This window comes from Sus scrofa, chromosome 14 (genome assembly GCF_054392235.1).
Source record: "Sus scrofa isolate SSC_HxYL_T2T_F1_AM1 chromosome 14, Sscrofa_HxYL_maternal_Yorkshire_Landrace_v2.0, whole genome shotgun sequence".
In the NCBI taxonomy this organism is placed as follows: domain Eukaryota; kingdom Metazoa; phylum Chordata; class Mammalia; order Artiodactyla; family Suidae; genus Sus; species Sus scrofa.
Genome location: NC_139396.1, coordinates 46114119 through 46136785, shown reverse-complemented (window position 1 = coordinate 46136785; position 22667 = coordinate 46114119). Strand labels below are relative to the sequence as shown.

The 22667-nt window shown below is 50.0% G+C and overlaps 1 protein-coding gene across 1 annotated transcript; it reads left to right on the top strand.

The window, feature by feature from the left end:
• Window positions 1-19500: 19500 nt before the first annotated feature.
• On the top strand, window positions 19501-22411 carry FZD10 (frizzled class receptor 10). The gene has a single exon (XM_003132857.6). The coding sequence runs from the start codon at window positions 19520-19522 to the stop codon at window positions 21263-21265; it is 1746 nt and encodes a 581-aa protein (XP_003132905.1). The 5' UTR covers window positions 19501-19519; the 3' UTR covers window positions 21266-22411.
• Window positions 22412-22667: the final 256 nt, after the last annotated feature.

The following is a 22667-nucleotide window of genomic DNA, read 5'->3' as shown; positions in this document are numbered from 1 at the left end:
TTGTCTTTAAAACTGCTTTGCTGAAACCCTTCAGGGTTTTTTAGGCACCAGCCACCCACCTCCTCGAATGGCCCTGTAATAAACTTTGCTCTGCTCCAGACTCCGATGTTTCGGTTTGTTTGGCTTCACGGTGCATCAGGCACAGGGACTTGGCATTTGGTAACAGCATCAAGTCCCAGGCATGCCTGACTCACCTAAACTTGGGGAATGAACTTGGCTTAGCAGTCTTCCTTATCCCTGTCGCTTACCAAAGACCTACTGCGTGCCTGGATGCAATGCCAGATCTTGTAGGGTGACCCATTTCAATTGCTAGCTCTGGGTATCCGGCAGGTTTGTCCAAAGAAACAGAACCCATAGGAGAGAGATACAATGTAGATATGGACACAGACAGAAATCTAGATGTATTTATATAGATAGATGATAGGATAGGTTGATGGATAGATAATGGATGGATGATAGATAGAGAGATCTAGAGATAGGGATCCAATCTGAGCTGCAGCTGTGACCAGATCCTTTAACCCACTGCACTAGGCTGGGGATGGAACCCTTGCCTCTGCAGCAACCCAAGCTGCTGCAGTTGGATTCTTAACACACTGCCCCACAGCAAGAACTGTTATGTTACAGCCTGAAGCAGAATTCCTTCTTCAGGAAGCCTCAGTGTTTGTTCCTAAGGCTTTCAGCTAATTGGATAAGGGGCACCCACATGATGATGGGTAATTAACTTAAAGTCCACTGATTATAGGAGTTCCCTTTGTGGCTCAGCAGTTAACGAACCTGACTAGGATCCAGGAGGATGTAGGTTTGATCCCTGGCCTTGCTCAGTGGGTTAAGGATCCAGTATTCCCGTGAGCTATGATGTAGGTTGCATATGAGGCTTGGATCTCATGTTGCTGTAGCAGTGGTGGTGGCATAGGCTGGCAGCTACAGCTCCTATTCGACCCCTAGCCTGGGAATTTCCATATGCTGAGGGTGCAGCCCTAAAAAGCAAAAAAACAAAACAAAACAAAAGTCCACTAATCGTAGATGCTAATAACAGCCACGACATACCTTCACCAAAGCCCCAAGATTGGAGCTTGATGAAATCACTGGATCACCTCACCAAGCTGGCCCACAAAACTGACCACCATGCTCTGGGTTTTTCAGATAAGCAATCAGTTGGCTCAGAGACGTCACAAGGTCACAGAGGTAGCAATGGGCAGAGCAGAGTCTGCAGTCATGTCTTTGGGTCTCCTTTGCCTGTGTTTTAGAAACAGCAGAGCATCAGCTATCACAGCTTCTGTTGACCTGAGTCCCAGGTGCAGGGCACAAGGGTGACCCTATCCCTGACTGGGACCCAGGAAGGTAGAACCTCACCATTAAGCACATCCTGTTGCCAAGAACTGCCTTCCTTCCTGAGAAGTTTCTCTGCATAAGGGGATGGATGGGATGGTGAGTCCTAGGGTGGTATCCGGGCCCTACCCTAGCTTTGCAGACCACCCAGAATGTTCTCCCCCACCTCTTCTCCTGAGCCCTCCTGCCACACCCCACCCAGCCCAGGCTAATGGATATCTACAGAAAGAGAAGTTTCCAGCAAAATACCATCTCTTAATCCTTTTAAGAGGGGCCCCTGGAAAAGTAAGCATGCAACAACATTCATCTCTTAAATGCAATGCAGAGGAAAGGCATCCATCCCCAGGGTTTCCACAGACCCTCCCGTGGGGTCCCAGGGGGCTGTCATATTGTTTCCAGTTGTGTTTATGGTAAACTCAGGACCATAACATGCCTTCATCGTCACAAAAGAGAGAAGGAGACTTAGGAGACAAATTTTCATTCCAGATCTTTCCGGCGCATTTTCCAGGTGATAGATTGAAACAAAAAGCATAGAGTGGCTCAGTGCTGACCGTTTTCCCCTCCGAGCCACAGATTAGAAAGTGAAAAGCATTAGCTGAAGATGGAAAGGAAAGGAGATATTTTGCAAGTTGATTGCTAACAGCTCCCAAGGAAAGGGCTGGGGTTTAGCCCATGGAATGTTGTAGACTCTCCAAACATACCCAGAGAGAGGGAGGGGGGCTGGCTTCAGAAAGGCTGATGTGCAGGTCATGGGATGCAAAGAATATGGCAGAGATCCTGCTCAGAACTGTCAGGTGTAAGTGCTTGTCACCGGGGAAGCTTTGAGGGGCTGAGTCCCAGGCTACGGGTAGCCACTTTGGGGCTCTGGGCATCACTTGGCTGTATGCCCTGGGGTCAATGTCTCCACCACTCTAGTTTTACTTTATCTCACCCCTGGAGGCCTGTATATCCAGATGCGGAACTGGGGTGTCATGGGGATCACCCCCTCCCACATTCTCAGACCAACTTGAAAACTGGATGGACAGCCAGCTTGAACTGGGCACTGGGGACTGAAACCAGGACCAAGGTGGCCTGGCGTGCACTACACACCAGAATCCCAAAGCCACCCTCTTGCTGGCCCAGGACCCTAAGTCACCAGGCATTTCAGGGAGAACAAAACCAAAGCTAGAGTGATTTCTAAAATGTTATAAATATGATATTGGAGATGAAAAGTTACACTGTGGGAGTTCCCGTCATGGCGCAGCAGAAACAAATCCGATGAGGAACCATGAGGTTGTGGGTTCGATCCCTGGCCTTGCTCAGTGGGTTAAGGATCTGGTGTTGCCGTGAGCTGTGCTATAGGTCACAGATGTGGCTCAGATCTGGCGTTGCTGTGGCTGTGGCATAGGCTGGCAGCTGTAGCTACAATTAGACCCCTAGCCTGGGAACCTCCATATGCCATGGGTGCAGCCCTAAAAAGACAAAAAAAAAGTTACATTGAGAAGTGAAAAACTGGAAATTATCTAAATAACCAATGAACGAGGCCAGAGATGGAACCCACATCCTCATGGATCCTAGTCAGGTTCATTACCACTGAGCCATGATGAGAAATCCCACTTGCATCATATTTAAAAAAATTTTTATTAAAGTATAATTGATTTATATTGTTCTGTCAATTTCTGCTGTTCAGCGAAGCGACCCAGTCATACATATACAGACATTCTTTTTCTCATATTATCTTCCATCATGGTTCATCCCAAGAGACTGGATGGAGCTCCCTGTGCTGTACAGTAGGACCTCATTGCTTATCCATTGAGCTCCCAAGTCAAACTTCAGCCAGTGCCTTCAAGGGCTTTTTCTTCCCACCCAGAGCCAAGTGCACGATGAAGATGAAGGGCTCTGGAGGTGGTGGGCACAGGTGCTGCCCCAGTGACTCTTGATGACTTTTAGCAGGCTGCTTAACCTCCCTGGCCTCAGTTTTCCAGGCTGCAAAAGGAGGACTGTCGTGGGCATTTGGATGGAGGATTCGATGATGTAAAACACAAGGGACGTGCTAGGGACATGCTGGTGTTATTATCCAAACTGAGGCTGAGATTCACAGAGGGCTGGTGGAGAGCTCTGCACACCAGGTCCATCCACCCAAATACCGGCCAGGGCAGCACAGAGAGATGGGGGAAGAAGTGCAAAAAAAAACTAAGAGAGAGGGACAGAGACACACACAAAGAGAGAGAGAGAGAGAGAACGGCCTTGCCTGCAAGGGGGTCCAAGTCAAACAGAACAGAACAGCCCTGGCCACACTCAATGGCGAGGGGAGGGAACAGTCAACCGTGGCTGGCAGGACGGTGATGTTACAGAATGTCACAGAGGTCAAAAGAGGAGGAGACCCCCCCCCCCCCAAGGGCTGTCTTGCCCTGGGATCCCCTTGTATTTGAACGATTAATGTGGGAGGGAACTCGGGCCACTCCCTCCTGGTGGGTACAGCTGGGGCCAAGTGCAGGCTGTGCTGCGGGCCTTGCCTGTTTTCTGCCCTGTGAGGCTGGCTGTTGAAGGGAGTGGTGGTGGGTTTGGACCTGTGGGCTGGTGAGAACTGCAGGAGGCCAACAGTGAAAGAGGAAGGGGCTACCTATGGATGGAGGGAAGGAGGCTGGGGGGTGAGCTGGGGGGGTCTTCCTGCCTCCCTGCAGGGCCCTAAGGACCCATGGGTTGTGCTTTGCTGGTTAAAGTCAGAAAGGAGAAGCCACCTAGGTCTCAGGCTGGTGTTGGCAGAGCAGCTCATAAAAGAGGTTATGACTGGGTCCTTATTAAGTTGCCTGTTGGGGGGGGGCATAGTGATGGTGCAGTAGAGGCCACTACACTTAATTAAAAGTCTGTCCCTCAGAGTCCCCATTGTAGATTAAGAGCCTGAGTTAGTGTCCATGATGATGTGGGTTCGATCCCTGGCTTTGCTCAGTGGGTTAAGGATCCAGCGTTTCCTCTTCTTTCACCTAGACTTTCCTTTTTATTTTTATTTAAAAAAAAATGGGGGGGAGTTCCCATAGTAGCTCAGAGGAAACGAATCTGACACCATCCAGGCTAGAGGACACGGGTTCGATCCCTGGCCTCACTCAGTGGGTTAAGGATCTGGTGTTGCCGTGAGCTCTGGTGTAGGTCGCAGACGCAGCTTAGACCCCAAGTTGCTGTGGCTGTGGTATAGACCAGCGGCTACAGCTCCAATTTGACCCCTAGCCTGGGAATCTGCATATAATGCAGGTACAGACTTTAAAAAAAAAAAATGGGGGGGAGGGCACACCTGTTGCATGCTGAAGTTCCCAGGCCAAGGACTGAACCTGCACCACACCAGTGACAACACTTGATCCTTAACCCACTGGGCCACCAGGGAACTCCTAACCCAGATTTTTAAAAAATAATACATGCATTTTTTCTTACTCTTGTAAAAATTATAGTTATTTACAATGTGCCATTTTCTGCTGTACGGCATAGTGACCCAGTCATATATATATATATATATATATATATATATATATATATATATATACACATCCACCCCCTCTTTTTTTGTTCTTTTAGGGCTGCACCTGTGGCATATGGAAATTCCCAGGCTAGGGGTCGAATGGGAACTGCAGCTGCCAGCCTACACCACAGCCACAGCAATGCTAGATCCAAGCCACGCCTTTGACTTACACTGCAGCTTGTGGCAACGCCAGATCCTTTAACCCACAAGCAGAGCCAAGGATCGAACCCACACCCTCATGGATACTAGTTGGGTTTGTAACCTGCTGAGCTACAACGGGAACTCATATAATACCTTTCTTATATTATCTCCCATCATGGCCTATCCCAAGAGACTGGATAGAGTTCCCGTGCCGTACCTTACCCAGACTTTCAATCTGGTTAGGGTCCCATTCCCTTCTGGAAGGTGCTGAATGATCCTGGTGCAGGAGGGCACTCCTGTCTGGTCCCGTGGCAGTGCCAGGAGATCTGGCTGATGAGAGGGACCTCAGGGGAGGAGGCGCTTGAAGTCAGAGTACTAATTACGCTGCTTTTGATGAAGTGCCCTGTGTCTCTGTGCATTTGAGACATCCATCTCTGTGGGGCATTTGAGTTGGGGGTGGGACGATAAGGGGGCCATCCTTTTTCTGACCCCTCAACAGTCCTTCCAGGGGAAAGCCTTAAAGATGTGAATGAGCTGCTCAGCTCTGTCTGAGTCAGGACAGGCCAGCCCTTCTCCTCCTCTGAGGCTGCTACAAACAGCCCTCTGTTTGTGTTGGCTGAGCTGCCTGCATCCATCAGTCCAGTGACTCACCTGGGTTTAGCTTGAAGTGAAAACCAAAGGCAAAATCCCCATGAGAACCCTTCCCACAGGTCCTCAGCCAGCCACCCCGTGGAGCTTCACAAACAATAATTAAGCTTCCCAGCTCCTGTTCTGTACATATAATTATGCCCACCTCACACGTAGGGAAACCGAGGCAGAGACTTCCACTGTCTCAGTTTGGGTGATAGTGTCTCCTGGTCTAACTTGGAAGCTGGGATCATCCTGGATGAACTGGGACATCTTCCCCCAAGCCTTGGATCTGGGTCAGCCATCGCCTGGCCATGCTCCAAATGCAAGTGACAGCAGCAGCCTGGGGACCAAGGAGTCCTAGCGACAGAGACAGTGGCTGCTGGTCTCCAGCCAGATCTGAGCCCAGCTCTGGAGATTTCTTGAGACCCTCAAAGCTTGGTTTTCATGTAAAAGCATGGCAGTACTGTAAAGGTACTAATCAATGCAAATTTCTCTAAAACACTGCACACACTTGTGATTCCTACTTCCCTGTTGCCACTTTAAAAACCTAAAGGTAAATTACAGGTACAATTAATTGTGATAATATCTTTTATCTAATCCAATAATCCAAGATACTATCAGTGCCAAGTGCAATCAGTATAAAGACTATTAATGAGATGGTTAAGACTTTGAAATCCTGGGTGATTTTTCCCTTAGGGCACATCTCCATTTGGCTCAGCACCCTCTCAAGCGAGGACACTTTGGACCAGCACCCTGGGGGCCTAGGGCTGCCCTATGGGTCATTTCCATGCCCAGCACACTTTGCACCCAGCGCTCCTGCTAGAAACTCCACTCACCCCCACCCCCCATCTCGTCCACCAGTCAGAGAGTATTTCCAAAAGTCCCTTCATTGCATCTTCTATTCTTTAAATTTCTTTACCCTTTTTGACCTAAACTGTTTTTTTTTGTTTGATTTTTTTTTTTTTTTTTTTAATGGCATCCCCCACGGCTTATGGAAGTTCCCAGGCCAGAGGGGGAATTGGAGTTGCAGCTGCTGGTCTGCACCACAGCCACAGGAAGGCCAGATCCAAGCTGCCTCTGTGACCTATGCCACAGCTTGTGCGCATGATGAGGTTAGATGCTGGCTTTCCAAAGGTCCTTCTGGGAGCGGCATGAAGGGATTGGAGCTGAGGGTGTAGAGACTGAAGGTATAGAGAGGGGTTTGGGGGGTTTGTTTTTTCTTTTTTGGCTACACCTGCAGCACACGGAAGTTCCCAGTCCAGGGATCAAATCTGAGCCGCAGCTGTGACTTATGCCAAAGCTGTGGCAGTGCTGGATCCTTAACCCACTGTGCTGGCCAAGGATTGTACTAGCAATGCCACAGAGACAAGCCAGATGATGCACCACAGCAGGAACTCCTAGAGAGGTTTAGTAGGAATCTACTCAGTTTAGGTCAGAGTTCCCATTGTAGCTCAGTGGGTTAAGCACCCAACATAGTGTCTGTGAGGAAGCAGGTTCGATCCCTGGCCTCTCTCAGTGGGTTAAGTATCTGGCGTTGCTGCAAGCTGCCCAAGGTCACAGAGCTTCTAAGTGGTAAAGCCAGAACTCAAACCTGGAAATCTTGCCCAAGCACTATGTCAAGGCCACTTGGGAATTCTTTAATGATAACAGGGACCATGACTTTGTAATATCCTAGCACCGTGACTGGCATCCAGAATGAGTCATGTGCTTATTGAGTAAGAACCAGAGGAAGGCACACTCACTGTCCAGACCTTTACCTGCCCGGTTTATTCTAATTGTCCCCTCTCAGGGCAGATGGCACCTCTCAAAGGACCGGCCCAGCCCACCCCATCGAAATAGTCACCCTCCTGCCACTCAGAAGGCTCCAAAGTGTCACAGAGTCAGGACAGTAAAAATGTAGCAAGAGGAGTTCCCTGGTGGCACAGCAGGTTAAGGATCTGGCAGCAGCTCCGGTAGCTGCTTGGCACAGATTTGATCCCTGGCCCGTGAACTTCTGCATGCCTCCAGGGTGGCCAAAAAATAGCAGTAAGACTGGAAAATTGGCCTCATAGACACAGGAAAATAGTCATGTGCCCCATGAGGGACCCCCATTCCAGAATCAGCAACGGATTTCTCCAAAGATACTAAATATTTTACACTATTCAATCTCTTGGGATTACTCACCCCTCATTGTCTGGGGAGAAGAGCCATCTGCAAAATGTCAAGGAGCAGGCATGGTGTGTTTCAATAAAACTTTATCTACAAAAGCAGGCATTGGGCGGGTCACAGGACAGATGTGGGGACTCCTGCCTCATCTAAGGAAATAGTTTTCACATAAATCAAAGAACCAGCAGACAGCTCGCACAGGGTTTAAACTTTATCCTGAAATATAGGGCAGAGGTATTTTACACACAGGATTTGTTCACAAAGACCATGCCTTTCGCAAATCTGCTGCATATTTCAAGGCTCATTTTGGCAAGGAAGTCCATATCAAGAAGGACTTTTTCAGTATGTCTAGCTCAAAGGGCACCGACCGACCTCCAGCAATGGAGTAAATACAGTATACTATTAACTTAGTCTGCCATGTTTCACGTTTTTTGATTTTTGTATTGAATTTTAAAATAGGTGATATTTTTTCCAATTTTGTTACAGTGAAACCCTATTAATAGTTGTTGTACCACCCTACTTGAAATTCACATCATGTGAATTGATATAAAAGGCAGCCACATGGCATCTGCCTCCCCCATGGGCCATAAGCTCCCCAGCAGCAAAATGACCTCTTCCCCATCACTTCTTTCCCCAGAGGTGGGAGGGTTCCATGTGCAGTGCGTGGCACACACACACACAAACACACACCAGTGATCAGAACAGAGGATCTGTTTTACCTCTAAGAGCAGATCAGGAAGGAATAAGTTTCAGCAATAGCCATGGCAATTTCAGGGAGACACCAGCGCTTTCTGGTTACAAAGAATGTTGAATGCCACCACTTCCGGTAGTCCTGCATTCTTTTTCTCTGGAAACTCTCTGTGTGTGTTTGTTTTTAATCGCCATCCACGTTGGATGGCCTAGATTCCTGGGTCTGCCGGAAGCAGAAGGAAGGAGCAGAAATCCTTTCAAACCGAGGATCTTGGATCTGGAATTTCCTTCTCTACAAAGTGTGGCCTGTGCTTTTTTTTTTCCATGCACCACACTGAGCACTTAAAATTCACATGTCACTGTGGCCTCGGCGCTTAATAAACCACATCAAAAGCATTTTGCAATGATGCTTTTTCCTCTATGAAACCTGAAGCTATAAGTGGACCTGCTATTATGCTGATAATTAAGCCACTCCCTGGGCCCAGTGGATATGCATTCAAGCTGCCAAAATACGATGAAAACTGTGCCTTCCTCGTTGGGATCCTTGAAGCCCAACTCCTCTGTCCCCTTCACCCCAATACCTGGCTCCAACCCTAGCAGATCTGTGTTTAAGCTGGAACGGGAGCCACCAGAACAGAGGTGTGCAGACAACGAGGTACCAGCAAGTGAAATTTTGGAACTTTGGTCCCCTGGTTTCATCTACATTCTTTCAAGAGCCAACTGACCCCAGCGAGCAGCTCACCAGATAGCCATGGGGTGACCCAAAAGACCCCCAGGAGTTCCCTGGTGGCTCAGTGGGTTAAGGGTCTGGAGTTGTCACTGGTCGCTGATGTAGTGCCCGTTCCATCCCTGAGCGGGGAACTTTGGCTGCCTTGGGTGTGGCAAAAACAAACAACTAAGACTTGCCATTGTGCTCTCCACAGAAAATGCAGCTACTGCAGTCAAAATCCTGCTTCCCTCAGCTAACTACCTAGGCTGGCCTCTGAGGAACCAAAATAGACCCTACAGATGTCTGTCCAACCTCTTTCATCTTCCGCAATGGCAAGGCCCACCTCTGCTTGGGTACCGTCCCTCCCCACAGGCCTCCAGGGCTGCATCCCAGTTGGTCTAGGCCAATCACAAGGCTCCTATTCCCCACCCCCACCCCAGCCTCTGCTGAAGCATCCATCACCCTTTAAAATCCCAGGCAGAGGGAACTTCTCTGGGAGTTGGGTGTTGTCTGTTGCTAAGAAAACTTCTCTGGTTTAAGCCAGTTTGAGTTGGGTGTTGTCTGTTGCTAACGAATGCAATGAAAAACAAATGCTGTAATATGCACAGACACCAGTACTGATGGGTGCCCCAGGCCAGAAACCATGATAAGCTCTTTTCAGAAATTATCTCATTTAATGCTCTCCATAACCTTTTGAGGACATAACTCCCATCCCACACATAAGCAGCAGATGCTCAGAATCTTAAAACTTATCGAAGGTTGTCCCCAAGGTAGCCATCAGCGCTTGTGTGAAGGAGGAAAAGTGACCCCTCTCAGCAGGGCCCACACAATTCAGTAGGATGAGATTGCAGGATCTTTGTAAATTGGAAGCGGGGGTGGGGGTGGGGGGTTCCCACTAGGCAGACATGGGCCTAGGCCAGGATGCTCGGTTTAGGAGTGAGTATGAATGGGATTGCAGGCCCCTTGTCCCCAGAGCCAAGTACTTTTGTGTAGGTCATGTCTGCACATCTGAAGGGTGGAGGACTTTCAAGGTTTCTCCAAGAAGATAAAACTCAAAAAGCCTCTGGGCGAGATAAGAATTACCAGACCCTTATCATCCAACCCTCCCACTGTAATTGTTACAAGGTTCCTAAGGACCTCCCCATCCCAGCAATTTGGCCCACACCTTCCTGCCCCCCACTCCTTACCCCTTCCCTATAGCGGCAACATTCCCCCCCAACCAACCAGCAGGTGTATCCAAAGACCGCATCCTTCCCTAACCAATTAGCAGGTGAAAGGCAAGCCCTCTCCTTCCACAACTTTGTCTCTGAGCTATAAAAAGAGACACAACCGTACGTCCAGGGTCAGCTCTCCCTGATTATCGGGAAGTCAGCCCACTGTGTTAACAGTGTCTCTTGCCTCAATAAACCTGTCTTTTCTACACCTTGCTTTGAATCTGGAAAATTAATTTTCCACCTGAGTGCAGAGACCTCAAAAAAGGGGGGCTTGATTACCTCACTCTGACATCATGCAACCACGCCTGGAATCTCCGTGCATCTGACCCCAAAGCCCCATGACCAGGATTGGTTAGGGGCCAATCAGAGAAAGAGAACCCACAGCAGGAGATACAGAGAGTCAGCCTACATGACTTCGAGGGCTGCTGGCTGGGCGCTGAAATCCACAGAGCAGGCTGGATATCTCAGGTAGGAGCAGATGTGGAATTTCTTCCTCCCCTGGAAACCTCAGTTCTCATACAATCTTTCACCGCTCTGGATGAAACCCACTCACAGGAATCATCTCTACTTAAAGTCAACTGGATGTAGATGGTGATCACCTGTACAAAATACCTTCCCAGCGGGAGCTCCTGCTGTGGCTCAGCAGGTTATGAACCTGGCTAGTATCCCTGAGGATGCAAGTTCGATCCCTGGCCTTTCTCAGTGGGTTAAGGATCTGGCGTTGCTGCAAGCTGCAGCGCAGGTTGCAGATTCAAGCTGCAGTGTGGGTTGCAGATTTGGCTCAGATCCGGTGTTGCTCTGGCTGTGGTGAATAAAAAAGCCTGGATGATAATAATGCAAGGACAGCAAAAATGATCTTTCTTACCCTGTTCTAGACCTTAGAGAAAAATGGGATTTTGCATTTGAATTGTCATTTACCACCGGGAGAGCAGAGCCGATGATCTGAATGAATGCAATGAAATTCACAGGGGAAACTTGACTGTTTCCAAAAGCAGCAAAAAGTCCTTGCTTCTTTTCAGATCCCAGCTGGAGGTAAAGGGGAAGGCTGTTTGGAGGCCTGGGGACAGTGTCTGCTGTTAACTGAGCAGCAGCCGTCCTGGAAAGGGACCTGCCGGAGCTGAGGGCGGTTCCAGTGGGAGAACTAGGACACCCAACGCAGCTTTGCCCCCAGGCCCTCCCCCGTGCTCACTTCCAACTTGTCCGCTGCTTATTCCTGGTTAAATTTAAGAAAGAGGAGGGAAGCTATGAGTGGAGCAGCTCGGCTGGAAAGAAAGAGACCTATAAGTGATGCGACTGGCAAATCCATCTTGCCTTCTAGCCGGTGAAGACAAAAGAAGAATTTAACATCGAAAAGGCAAGGAGTTTCTGCTGTGGTGCAATGGGTTAAGAGTCTGACTGCAGCAGCTTGGATTACCATGGAGGTATGGGTTTGATCCCTAGTCTGGCTGCTGTGTCATAGGTCACAGCTGCAGCTCAGATTGAATCCTTGGCCCAAAAACTTCAATATACCACCAGTTCAGCTGTTAAAAAAATAAATAAATAAAAGGTCAAAATGAGATTTATTTGAGAGTTTAAATATCAGTTAACCCTGGTGCCAGTTCAAAGCACTTTATAAGCTGCCTCACTTAATCCTACCCAGGCTATATATATATATATATATATATATATATATATATATATATATATATATATTTTTTTTTTTTTTTTTAGGCCCATACCCAAGACTTACGAAGTTCCCAGGCTACGGGTTGAACTGGAGCTGCAGCTGCTGGCCACAGCCACAGCCACAGCCACAGCAATGCCTGATGCGAACTGCATCTTCAACCTACACCACAGCTCACGGCAATGCAGGATCCTTAACCCATTAAACGAGGTCAGGGATCGAACCTGCATCCTCATGGATAGTAGTCGGTTCTTAACCTGCTGAGCTACAATGGGAACACCCGCCAGGCCTTATAAAGGAGGTGTTGATATTATCCTCAATTTATAACGAAGCTCGTATAGTGGCTCAGTGGTAACAAACCCTACTAATATCCATGAGGATTTGGGTTCCATCCCTGGCCTCACTCAGTTGGGTTAAGGATCCGGCATTGCCCTGAGCTGTGGTGTAAGTCACAGACGTGGTTTGGATCCAGCATTGCTGTACCTGTGGCATAGGCCAGCAGCTACAGCTCTGATTCGACTCTTAGCCTGGGAACCTCCACATGCCTCGAGTGCAGCTCTAAAAACACACACGCACACAAAAAAATAAAGCTCAGAGAGGGTAAGTGACTTGCCTGAAGTCACACAGCTGACCATAGGGATAAACCAACACCCAAATCTCCCATGTGGTGTTTCCTCCACTTTTCCTCACCTTTTGTGACCCTAAAGAAGCCCTTCGAACATAAGAAAGCAAAACATGAAGGTGATAAGAAAGTGGCAGGCACCTTCCAGTTCAGGAGGGAAGGAAAAAGGCCATTAAACAGGCCTTTCTACTTTCTACTGGCTGCTGATGTGATGCCCGAACAGGGACCTTTTCTGCAAGGCCAGGCTTGATCACACTGGGTTTCTGGGCACCTCCAGTCCAGGGGCAGGCAAGGGAGTGCAGTGCAGTGAAGGGAGCTGGGGCCCCACAGCCTGGTTGTCTGTTTTGGTTTGGTCTTTGCTTTTGCTTTTTAGGACCACACCTGCGACATTTGGAGGTTCCCAGGCTAGAGGCTAAATCAGAGCTGCAGCTGCCGACTTAAACTGAAGCCACTGCAACGTGGGATCTGAGCCGAGTCTGCAACCTACACCGCAGCTCATGGCAACGCTGGCTCCTCAACCCACTGAGTGAGGCCAGAGATCAAACCAGCATCCTCATAGATACTAGTTGGGTTCTTAATCTGCTGAGGCACAACGGGAACTCCTGCCATTGCCTGGTTTTGAATCCTAACTCTGTCCCTCACCAGCCGTGTGGCCTCAGCAACTTACACTCCCAGACTTGAGTTTCTCACCTCAAAATTGGGACTCTCACTCCACCTGCTTCAGGGGGTTACATGAGTCATTTCGCAGGGAAGGCCTAGAACGGAGCCTGGCACAGGTCAAATGCTCCATCGGTTTTGCTCTTGTTAATACTTCAGTTATTTACTTACATACGCTCATCAGCTTGTGTTATTTTCAGTCCTAATACTGTCTTTGCCCCAGACCCCTGCTCACAAACATCATGTGCTCTGTTGCGTCTATAAAGGCGCTCTCACCTTCCATGGATACTGTAAGGCACTAATCAGGCCCTGTGAGGCTGGAAAAAAACTCATTTTTCTGATGAGAAAACTGAGGCACAGGGACGGGAAGGAACTCTGCCTGTGTCCTGGGGCTAGAACATGGGGGAGGGGGATTCAGGTCCAGATCCTACACAGTCATCTCAGGTTAGGGCTGCCCAGGGTTTTGGCCAATCAGTTTCAGATTTAGCCAACACAAGGGCAAGGGCAAAATGGGGACGGTGTTTCTTTCTCCTTCCATCCCCCACCTTTTAAAAAATTTTTGGTTGTGTCTGAAGTATGTGGAAGTTCCCTGGGCTAGGGATGGAACACATGCCACAGCTGTGACCAAAGCCACAGCAGCGGCAATGCTGGATCCTTAACCCCCTGAGCCACCAGGGAACTCCATCTCCCTTCTTTTTAAGACACGGCCAAGCTGACCTCTTTCTTAGCATCCATGTGCCCCCCACCACTCGTGTCTCCTAGGGACAGGCAACGAAAGGGTCCCAGGGTGGAGGCGCAAAGCACAAAGGAAACAGATGGGAAGGTGAGTAATTAAATCAATACATACCCAACCGCCAAGGGCGGGGTGGGAGGGGTGGGCTGGAGGGGGAGAGCAAAACCATTATATCCAAAAATGAAGTTTGAGCTCATATCACATGCATTCATTTGCAATAGGTTGTTTCTTAAAGCTGTTTGGGATATACATGCACAGCAAAATAAAAGGTGCCCCCCCCCCCACCTCCCACCACACACGGATGCACACACACACAAGAATGCTCTTTTGTTTCATTTTTCTGGAATTCTGTGATTTTTTTTTTCTTTTCAAATAACTTTTCCCCCCAAAGCAGCACCCTCCAGAATCACAGGTTTAAGTACTTTTTACAGGGGTCAGTTCTGTCGGGGGTTAAGGGGTCAATTTGTTTGTGTTTTAAAGCAGGCATGCGCTAAGCTTTTCCTATATTTTAAACAGATAATGTCCTTGTAATTTCGAAGCACTTACATTGGAGGCCGGCTTTGTCCCCTTTTTTCCCCCCTGTGTTTGTTGCTGTTGCGGTCTCCGTTGAGATGAAAAAGAAATACTGTATCTTTAAATTAGGAGGCGCTGAATAATGAATCCTGGGCAGTGAAAAGGCTAATGGGATGTGGAGAAGGAGTTTAATCTAATTTAGTTGGAGGGTGTCTGTCTGCGGTGTTGTTTTTTGGAGTGTGGGAATAGAGAGGGAAGTTGTCCCCTTGAATGGTCCCTCCAGCGCCAGAAGCAGTGGGGAGCCCCGCAGACGCCAGTGATCCAAAGCCGGGCCTTGAAAAGGGGATTAGAAACATGCTCTGATTTGCAATTCACACTCATGCACCCCGTGGAACCTTTGGTAATATTTCAAACCACATTGCAAGGGAAGTGGCCTTAAAATAGCTGCCTAAATTGTACTGGAGCTACACACAGTCAACCCCCCACCTCACCCCAGTCATCCGTTTTATGATGTGGGTGCTTTTCTGTTTATTTCTCACCGCTTCCCTCACCCCAAACACACCAACATCTTAGAGCTAGTGTTTTTAGGTGTAATTAAAACTTTTGTGCCTGTTGAATTTGCTGCAGCTTGCATGGCTTCTCGGGTGGTACCCGCTGTGTGTTTTCTTTAATAAGCATCACTTCAGATGACTAAAGGTATTTTCCTTGGAGAAAAATGGGGGGGGGGGAGGCAGGGGCAAGGGGTGGGAGGACAGATCATACCTACTTGGTTAGAAAATAGAATTCTCAATGTACCCCCGCCCCCGGCGCATCCCTTTTAAAATCTGATAGTAAGTTTCTGCAGAAACGCAGCACAAGATGAGATCAGGGACAAGGGTGCTTTGGGGTAGCGGAGACCCCTCTGCCGCTCAGGCCATTATCAGCATCTCAGAATCTGAAAAAGAATGGATGTGTGTATAGGTATAACTGAAGCTCTCTGTTGGACAGCGGAAATGATCACAACCTTGTAAATCAACCAGACTTCAGTATGACTTAAAAATACAGCATCACTTCACAGGATCCTCAACCTCCCTGGACCAAGAGAGATGCACCAAGCCAGATTTCCTGGAAAACACGGATAACCTGAACCACTTATTACCTTCGACTTTACAACACCTTGCTCTTTCTTTTCCTAAGCTTTGCTGATATTTCACAAGTTTACTCTTGCAATTAGCATGTAACTTGCTAAGCCCACGGTTTAATTTCTTTCTATTGCTGAAAGTGTCAGTACTTTTTATCTTAAAGAGATTACTGTGGGTTTTCTCTAATCTCATTTCAGAAAACCTGAGCAGGGCTTATAATTTCCACTGACTATAACATCCTTAGAAGAGATACAACTTTGATTTTTAGCAATATCCATGTCGAAGTATTTTCTACTTTCGACTTTGCTAGAACGACATGAAACTCTGCCTCTGTATCAACGGCCTTCCATCCAAAACTATTTAGTTCTTGGTCAATATTGCCTGACTCCTAAAATAATATTCCCATTGAAAAACCTTATACATTTCTGGGTGCACATTTGTAAGAACTTAAAGGCAGTATGTTTAAGAGTGTCTCTTCCATATATTTTTTTTAGGTGGTGGAAGAAAATATATACATATACATGTATGTATTTGTGTATATATATATATACATATACATATATATATATATTCCTTGTCCCTGTATGTTATTTGAAATCATGTTTAATTATAAAGTTTCATTAAAAACCTTTGCTCAAAATTTTAGAGGCCTAATAAGATTTCCATTAATTTAAACATATCACTATTCCCACGACAGCCCCAAATGCTTTCTTTTCCCTCTTTCATCCATGGTTAAATATGTAAATAAAATGTCTAAAGTCATTCTTCAAAGAAGACAAAAGAAAAAAGCGCTGAGGGGAGAGACAGCCATAAAATTCCGCCCAATTCTCCATAACATTTGCCAGAGGGGGGCCAGTTGCCAGCCAGGGCTGAGCAGCAGGGGACCCTGCTGCTCCTTAGAATCACACATCTCAAATCCCACACACAGGAAAAAAAAAAATAAAATAAAATATCTTTTCAGCTGGAGCCATCAAAAGGCCCCTTTCATTTATTAGTTACAGAGTTATCTTGCAGTTGGTGATTTCTCAGAGCCCTCATTTTTCTATCATAATGTCTATTTGTTGGTTTCCATCTCAGCTGGGCAGAGCGAGGCACTTCTGCAGACATTTTTATTAAAAATAATAAACGAGAGAAGAAAGCAATCTGAAGTGGTTATAGCTAAAATAATGGGTCTGAACATGGCTGAATTAAAACAGCACATAAAAGATCAATTAGGAGGCACTTTCTCAAATAGCTCACACCCTGCTCCTGGTGTTTGGCGCTGTCCCTGACTCTTTCACATTTATATTTTCATGGTTTCCAAGGGAAAGAAATGAAAGGGAAAAGAAGGAAAATGATGTCCAAGGCAGGACCTTGGCAAGGAAAATTCTAGAAAGGCCAAATGATGTCCGTTGAGTATTTTTTAACAGAAAGGTTTTGAAAACAGTTTACGAGACTGAAAAAACAATCCCCCCCCCCGCCCCGGCCAAAAAAGAATCCCCCCAAAACCAACCAAACAAAAGTACCATGAGAAAAATGGCAGCCTTTTGAAAACCATCTCGAGAAATAACCCAGGTGAAGGCGGGCGTTCTGACCGCGTCTACCTCCAGCATCTTTTTCTCCCTCAACCTCCTCCAACACCTCATACCCAGATCCAGGGACACTGATTCAGTGCCAGGCCCACAATTCCCAGCCACATGCCTCTGGCTGTTTGCTGGACGGATGGATAGAAGAAATAAGTGCATATGTAAGTCCTCCCAAGTTATTACTAGATGTAAATTCGTACGACTTGTCTCAAATAAAAGCCAATATTATAAAAAGCCTTCTCAGAGGAGGTGCCCCACTTCTGCCACGGCTGACAAAAAGCTTCCCAGGGCATGAACGCCCGGCAGCAGCTTCTCTTTTCCTGGGCGCTGCTTCCTAGAAATAGCCAGGCAACTTGCAGCGCTTGCCGCTCCTGCAAAGCCCTGGGAAAACGACAGGACTGACAGGGCCCCGCACTGGCACCAACTGCCAGGGATGTCTGTGCACACCGCACACCTCCCCAGGGTTAACCCGCAGAGGGAGGAAAAGGGAACCCCGCTGTGCGCCAGGCCCCCTCCTCTGACCTCTCCTCGCACCAGCGAAAGTCCTCCTCCTATTCTGCGTGATCCTGGGAGTTTCAGAAAAACTTTAAAAGATCCCGACCTCGAGGGCGTCTAAGAGAGAGACCCGGCCGCCTCCTAGGGGTACTGTTTATTGAAGAGTTAATACTGGAAGCCAGGTGAAGGGGGTGAGGCGTGGTGGTGGGCGCCCACCGCGTAGGTCGGGTGCCGGAGAAGGGGCGGGCGGGGGGTGGGGCGAGTGTTCTAAGAGACTTGATCCTGAACTGGCCTCCATCCGAGGGGAGTGAACTAAGGGCTACTTCCCCACCTTTAAAAAAACGGAGAAGCACGGTCGCCTCTCCCCTCCCCCGGAGTTGGTGACCCTCGGAGCGAGCTGACTCAGCGTCCTCCCACCCCCAACTCCGCGGCATCCCACCGGTTCTGCAGCCAAGGAGGGAGCAGGCTGGGCAAATCACTGGCCAAATAATATAAATACCCGACGAGCGAATGACTTCCTATAATAAATAAACTCGGCCTCCTAGAAGAAAATCACCAGCCCTGCCTGGTGCGAGGCCCCTGAACTCCGCGGCTTCGTTGGGGGCGGGGGGAGAGGTCACCTTTCCCCAAACCAAGCAGGACCTAAGAGTCCCAGGAAGCTTCCCGCCCCTCCCCCTCCCCGCCTTCTCCAGGGAGACCTCTGAGGAGCGGCCCTAAAATCTGGATTCCCGGAGCCCCTCCCCCCTGTCCTTAGCTCTACTCTTTGAAATTTCAAAGAAGACCCCTCCCCGGAGCCGGAGCCCGAGCCCAGACAGAGGCCTGGTAACTCCGCAGCCTCGGGAAGATGCGGGCAGGTTTACAAGCTATGGGGACACTTTATGGCCCTGGCCATAAAACGCAAATCCCACCTCGCTTTGAAAGCGCCCTCCGCTCTGGACCCACCATAAAAACGAGGGGAGATGAGCCCCCAGCCCCAGCCGCGGACCTGCCCACCCCCTCCCGCGGCCAGTCTCCTAACCCCCAATAACCCCGGAGCCCTTGGGCTGCGGAGGACGATCCCGGGGGCTCCCAGGGAAAGGGGGCACAGGCGGGAAAGCACCGACAGGCCAAGTTGGAGGCTGGCGGAGAGAGTGAAGGAGCGGCGGGCCGAGACGCACAGGAGGGCGGCGGTCAGGGCCGCGGGGCTGGAGGCCGGGCGGCGGACGGCGGGAGTGGGCAGCCCGGCGCTGCGCTTTCTCATGCAAAGCAGCGGCGGGGCGGGGCGCGCGGCCCGGGGGCGGGGCCTGTCACCGCTCGGCTTTTTCCCTCTTTGCCTTTTTGCGAGTCTTCTCAGCCTGGGACCAGACCTCGGAACAGCTGCGGGCTTGGCCCAGCCGAGGCCGGCGCGGGGAGGGCGGAGCCGCTGCGAGCCGCGGGCCCCCGTGCGCCCGCGCCTCCCGCCGTCTCTGGTCGCGCCGCCGCGCGCTCCCACGAGAGGCCAAAGTTTGCGGCGGCGGCCCTGAGTTGCAGCCCGCGCCGGGCCGCGCGCCGAGGGCTCCGGGGCTCCGCTCGCTTCCCGGTATTGTTCGCAAACTTTGCTCCTCTCCTCCGCGGCTCCACCTCGGCGGAGGCCGCGCGCGGAGAGCGGGGCCGGGGGCGGCGGTGGGGGGTGGGGGGGCGCTGTGCGCACCGCTCGGGCTGGGCTGGGCGGGCATGGGCGGGGGCCCGAGCGGGGACGAGGAGCCGGGGCCAGCAGCCCGAGCCCGGGAGCGGCGGCTCTGAGGGCAGCGGACCTCCCCGCGGGGGGCACCTCCGACGCCACCATGCAGCGCCCGAGCCCCCGTCTGTGGCTGGTCCTGCAGGTGATGGGCTCGTGCGCCGCCATCAGCTCCATGGACATGGAGCGTCCGGGCGACGGCAAGTGCCAGCCCATCGAGATCCCGATGTGCAAGGACATTGGCTACAACATGACCCGCATGCCCAACCTGATGGGCCACGAGAACCAGCGCGAGGCCGCCATCCAGCTGCACGAGTTCGCGCCGCTGGTGGAGTACGGCTGCCACGGCCACCTCCGCTTCTTTCTGTGCTCCTTGTACGCGCCCATGTGCACCGAGCAAGTCTCCACCCCCATCCCCGCCTGCCGAGTCATGTGCGAGCAGGCCCGGCTCAAGTGCTCCCCGATCATGGAGCAGTTCAACTTCAAGTGGCCCGACTCCCTGGACTGCAGCAAACTCCCCAACAAGAACGACCCCAATTACCTGTGTATGGAGGCGCCCAATAACGGCTCGGACGAGCCCGCGCGGGGCTCGGGCATGTTCCCTCCGCTCTTCCGGCCGCAGCGGCCCCACAGCGCACAGGAGCACCAGCTGAAGGATGGGGGGCCGGGACGCGCCGGCTGCGACAACCCTGGCAAGTTCCACCACGTGGAGAAGAGTGCGTCGTGCGCGCCGCTCTGCACGCCGGGCGTGGACGTGTACTGGAGCCGCGACGACAAGCACTTCGCGGTGGTCTGGCTGGCCGTCTGGTCCGTGCTCTGCTTCTTCTCCAGCGCCTTCACCGTGCTCACCTTCCTCATCGACCCGGCGCGCTTCAGGTACCCCGAGCGCCCCATCATCTTCCTCTCCATGTGCTACTGCGTCTACTCGGTGGGCTACATCATCCGCCTCTTTGCCGGCGCCGAGAGCATCGCCTGCGACCGGGACATCGGGCAGCTCTACGTCATTCAGGAGGGCCTGGAGAGCACGGGCTGCACTCTGGTCTTTCTGGTCCTCTACTACTTCGGAATGGCCAGCTCCCTGTGGTGGGTGATTCTCACTCTCACCTGGTTCCTGGCTGCGGGCAAGAAATGGGGCCACGAGGCCATCGAGGCCAACAGCAGCTACTTCCACCTGGCCGCCTGGGCCATCCCGGCGGTGAAGACCATCCTGATCCTGGTGATGCGCAGGGTGGCGGGGGACGAGCTGACCGGTGTCTGTTACGTGGGCAGCATGGACACCAACGCCCTCACCGGCTTCGTCCTGATCCCGCTGGCCTGTTACCTCATCATCGGCACCTCCTTTATTCTCTCGGGCTTTGTGGCTCTTTTCCACATCCGAAGGGTGATGAAAACGGGTGGGGAAAACACGGACAAACTCGAGAAGCTCATGGTGAGGATCGGGGTCTTTTCTGTGCTCTACACGGTGCCAGCCACCTGTGTGATTGCCTGCTACTTTTATGAACGCCTCAACGTGGAGTATTGGAAAATCCTGGCCAGGCAGCACAAATGCCAAATGAACAACCAGACGAAAAACCTGGACTGTCTGATGGCCGCCTCCATCCCCGCGGTGGAAATCTTCATGGTGAAGATTTTCATGCTGCTGGTGGTGGGTATCACCAGCGGCATGTGGATCTGGACCTCCAAGACTCTGCAGTCCTGGCAGAATGTTTGCAGCCGCAGGTTCAAGAAAAAGAGCCGGCGAAAACCGGCCAGCGTGATCACTAGCAGTGGAATTTACAAAAAAGCCCAGCATCCCCAAAAAACCCATCTGGGGAAATATGAAATCCCCACCCAGCCTCCCACCTGTGTGTGAACTCTGGCTTGAAGCCGGGAGGCCAGAGCAGAACACTTTCCCAGAGAGGATATAGTGGCAAGTCAGAGTCAAAACATGGTGCTTTTCCTCCATTGGTTGGTTGGTTGGTTGCTTGGTTTTTTAAATAAAAGTTAAAAAAATAATAATAATAATAAAAAGTTTTTACCCAGAAATTCAGGATGCTGTGATAACACTGCAAATCAAAATGTACTTCAGGGTTTTTGTTTTGTTCTGTATGCAGTGAAGGCGAGCTCCCTTCCCCAGTTAAATAGCCTCTTGTGTAACTAATTTGTGGTAAAGTCGTTGATTCGGTCCCCACCTCCCCCTCCCAAAAAAACTTTTGTTTAGAACCTTCCATAAATATATGTCTGTGTATTTGAGTTGGCTCTGCTATCCATTTACAAATCAGAGCAGAGAAAACTTCTTTGCAAATTACAGAGCCTCTGCTGAGTTGCAAAGAGGGAGGGAGAGAGAGACCCCCTCTTCAGCAGGCAAGCCAGCCCAGGGGCCCACCCTGAGGAAGGCAGCCTGTAAGACTGCCACTTCTGTGCAAACAGGAAGAAAAAGAAAAGCTTGACAACTCAGCGCCACTTCAGTGGATTTGGAGGCCCTTAAAATAGACTCCAGGCTCTAGTCTTCACAAATGGTCTTTCTCCAAGGTAGGAACTTCCACCCAAGCCTAATCTTGGTCAAGGCAAACGCAGTGCAATACATTTTTTTCCCTCTCTCCATGAAAAAAAAAAAAAAAAAGGAAAAAGAAACAAGTATTTTGCTGTCCCTAAAGACAACAAAAGAAATCTCCTAACAAAAGAACTAAGAGGCCCAGCCCTCAGAACCCCTTTAGTGTTACAGTTTGTGGCTTTTTAATGGAAACCAAGCCAATGGGATACACGTTTGCTCTGATTTGTGGAGGAGGGGGGAGCTGAGAAGAATCATTCAAAAGTGCCCAAAGGGCTTATTGACTCTTTCTATTATTAAACAAATGGTTTCCATGAATAGACCCGAGAGGCAGTTTACAAACCGTCAAGTTTATTCTCCTTACCAGGAAATGCCCCGGAAAGAGAGTGGCTGTGCTGATGTCTGTGATGTATGCTATTTTTCATGCTCCACCATTTTTTAAAAAATAAAATATGTTCTTTAGTTGGTGCTGGTCCCTTGTACATAGTGAGGTTTCCACTCTCTATGCGTGGAAAGAATAGAGCAAACTTTCTGCCTCTGCTTTCTGAGCCAACCCTCAGTGGCACCTCTCTAGCTATCATTGGTTATCTGTATGAACTGGCGGGTGGATTCCAAAGTTGGCAGAATGATTTCATTTCCAATAGCAGAGGATTGACATGCAGGAAGCGGGTAAAATCGGAAGGTGTCTCTTGACGTTCCTGGAAGGATGGAGAGCCGGTTTTAG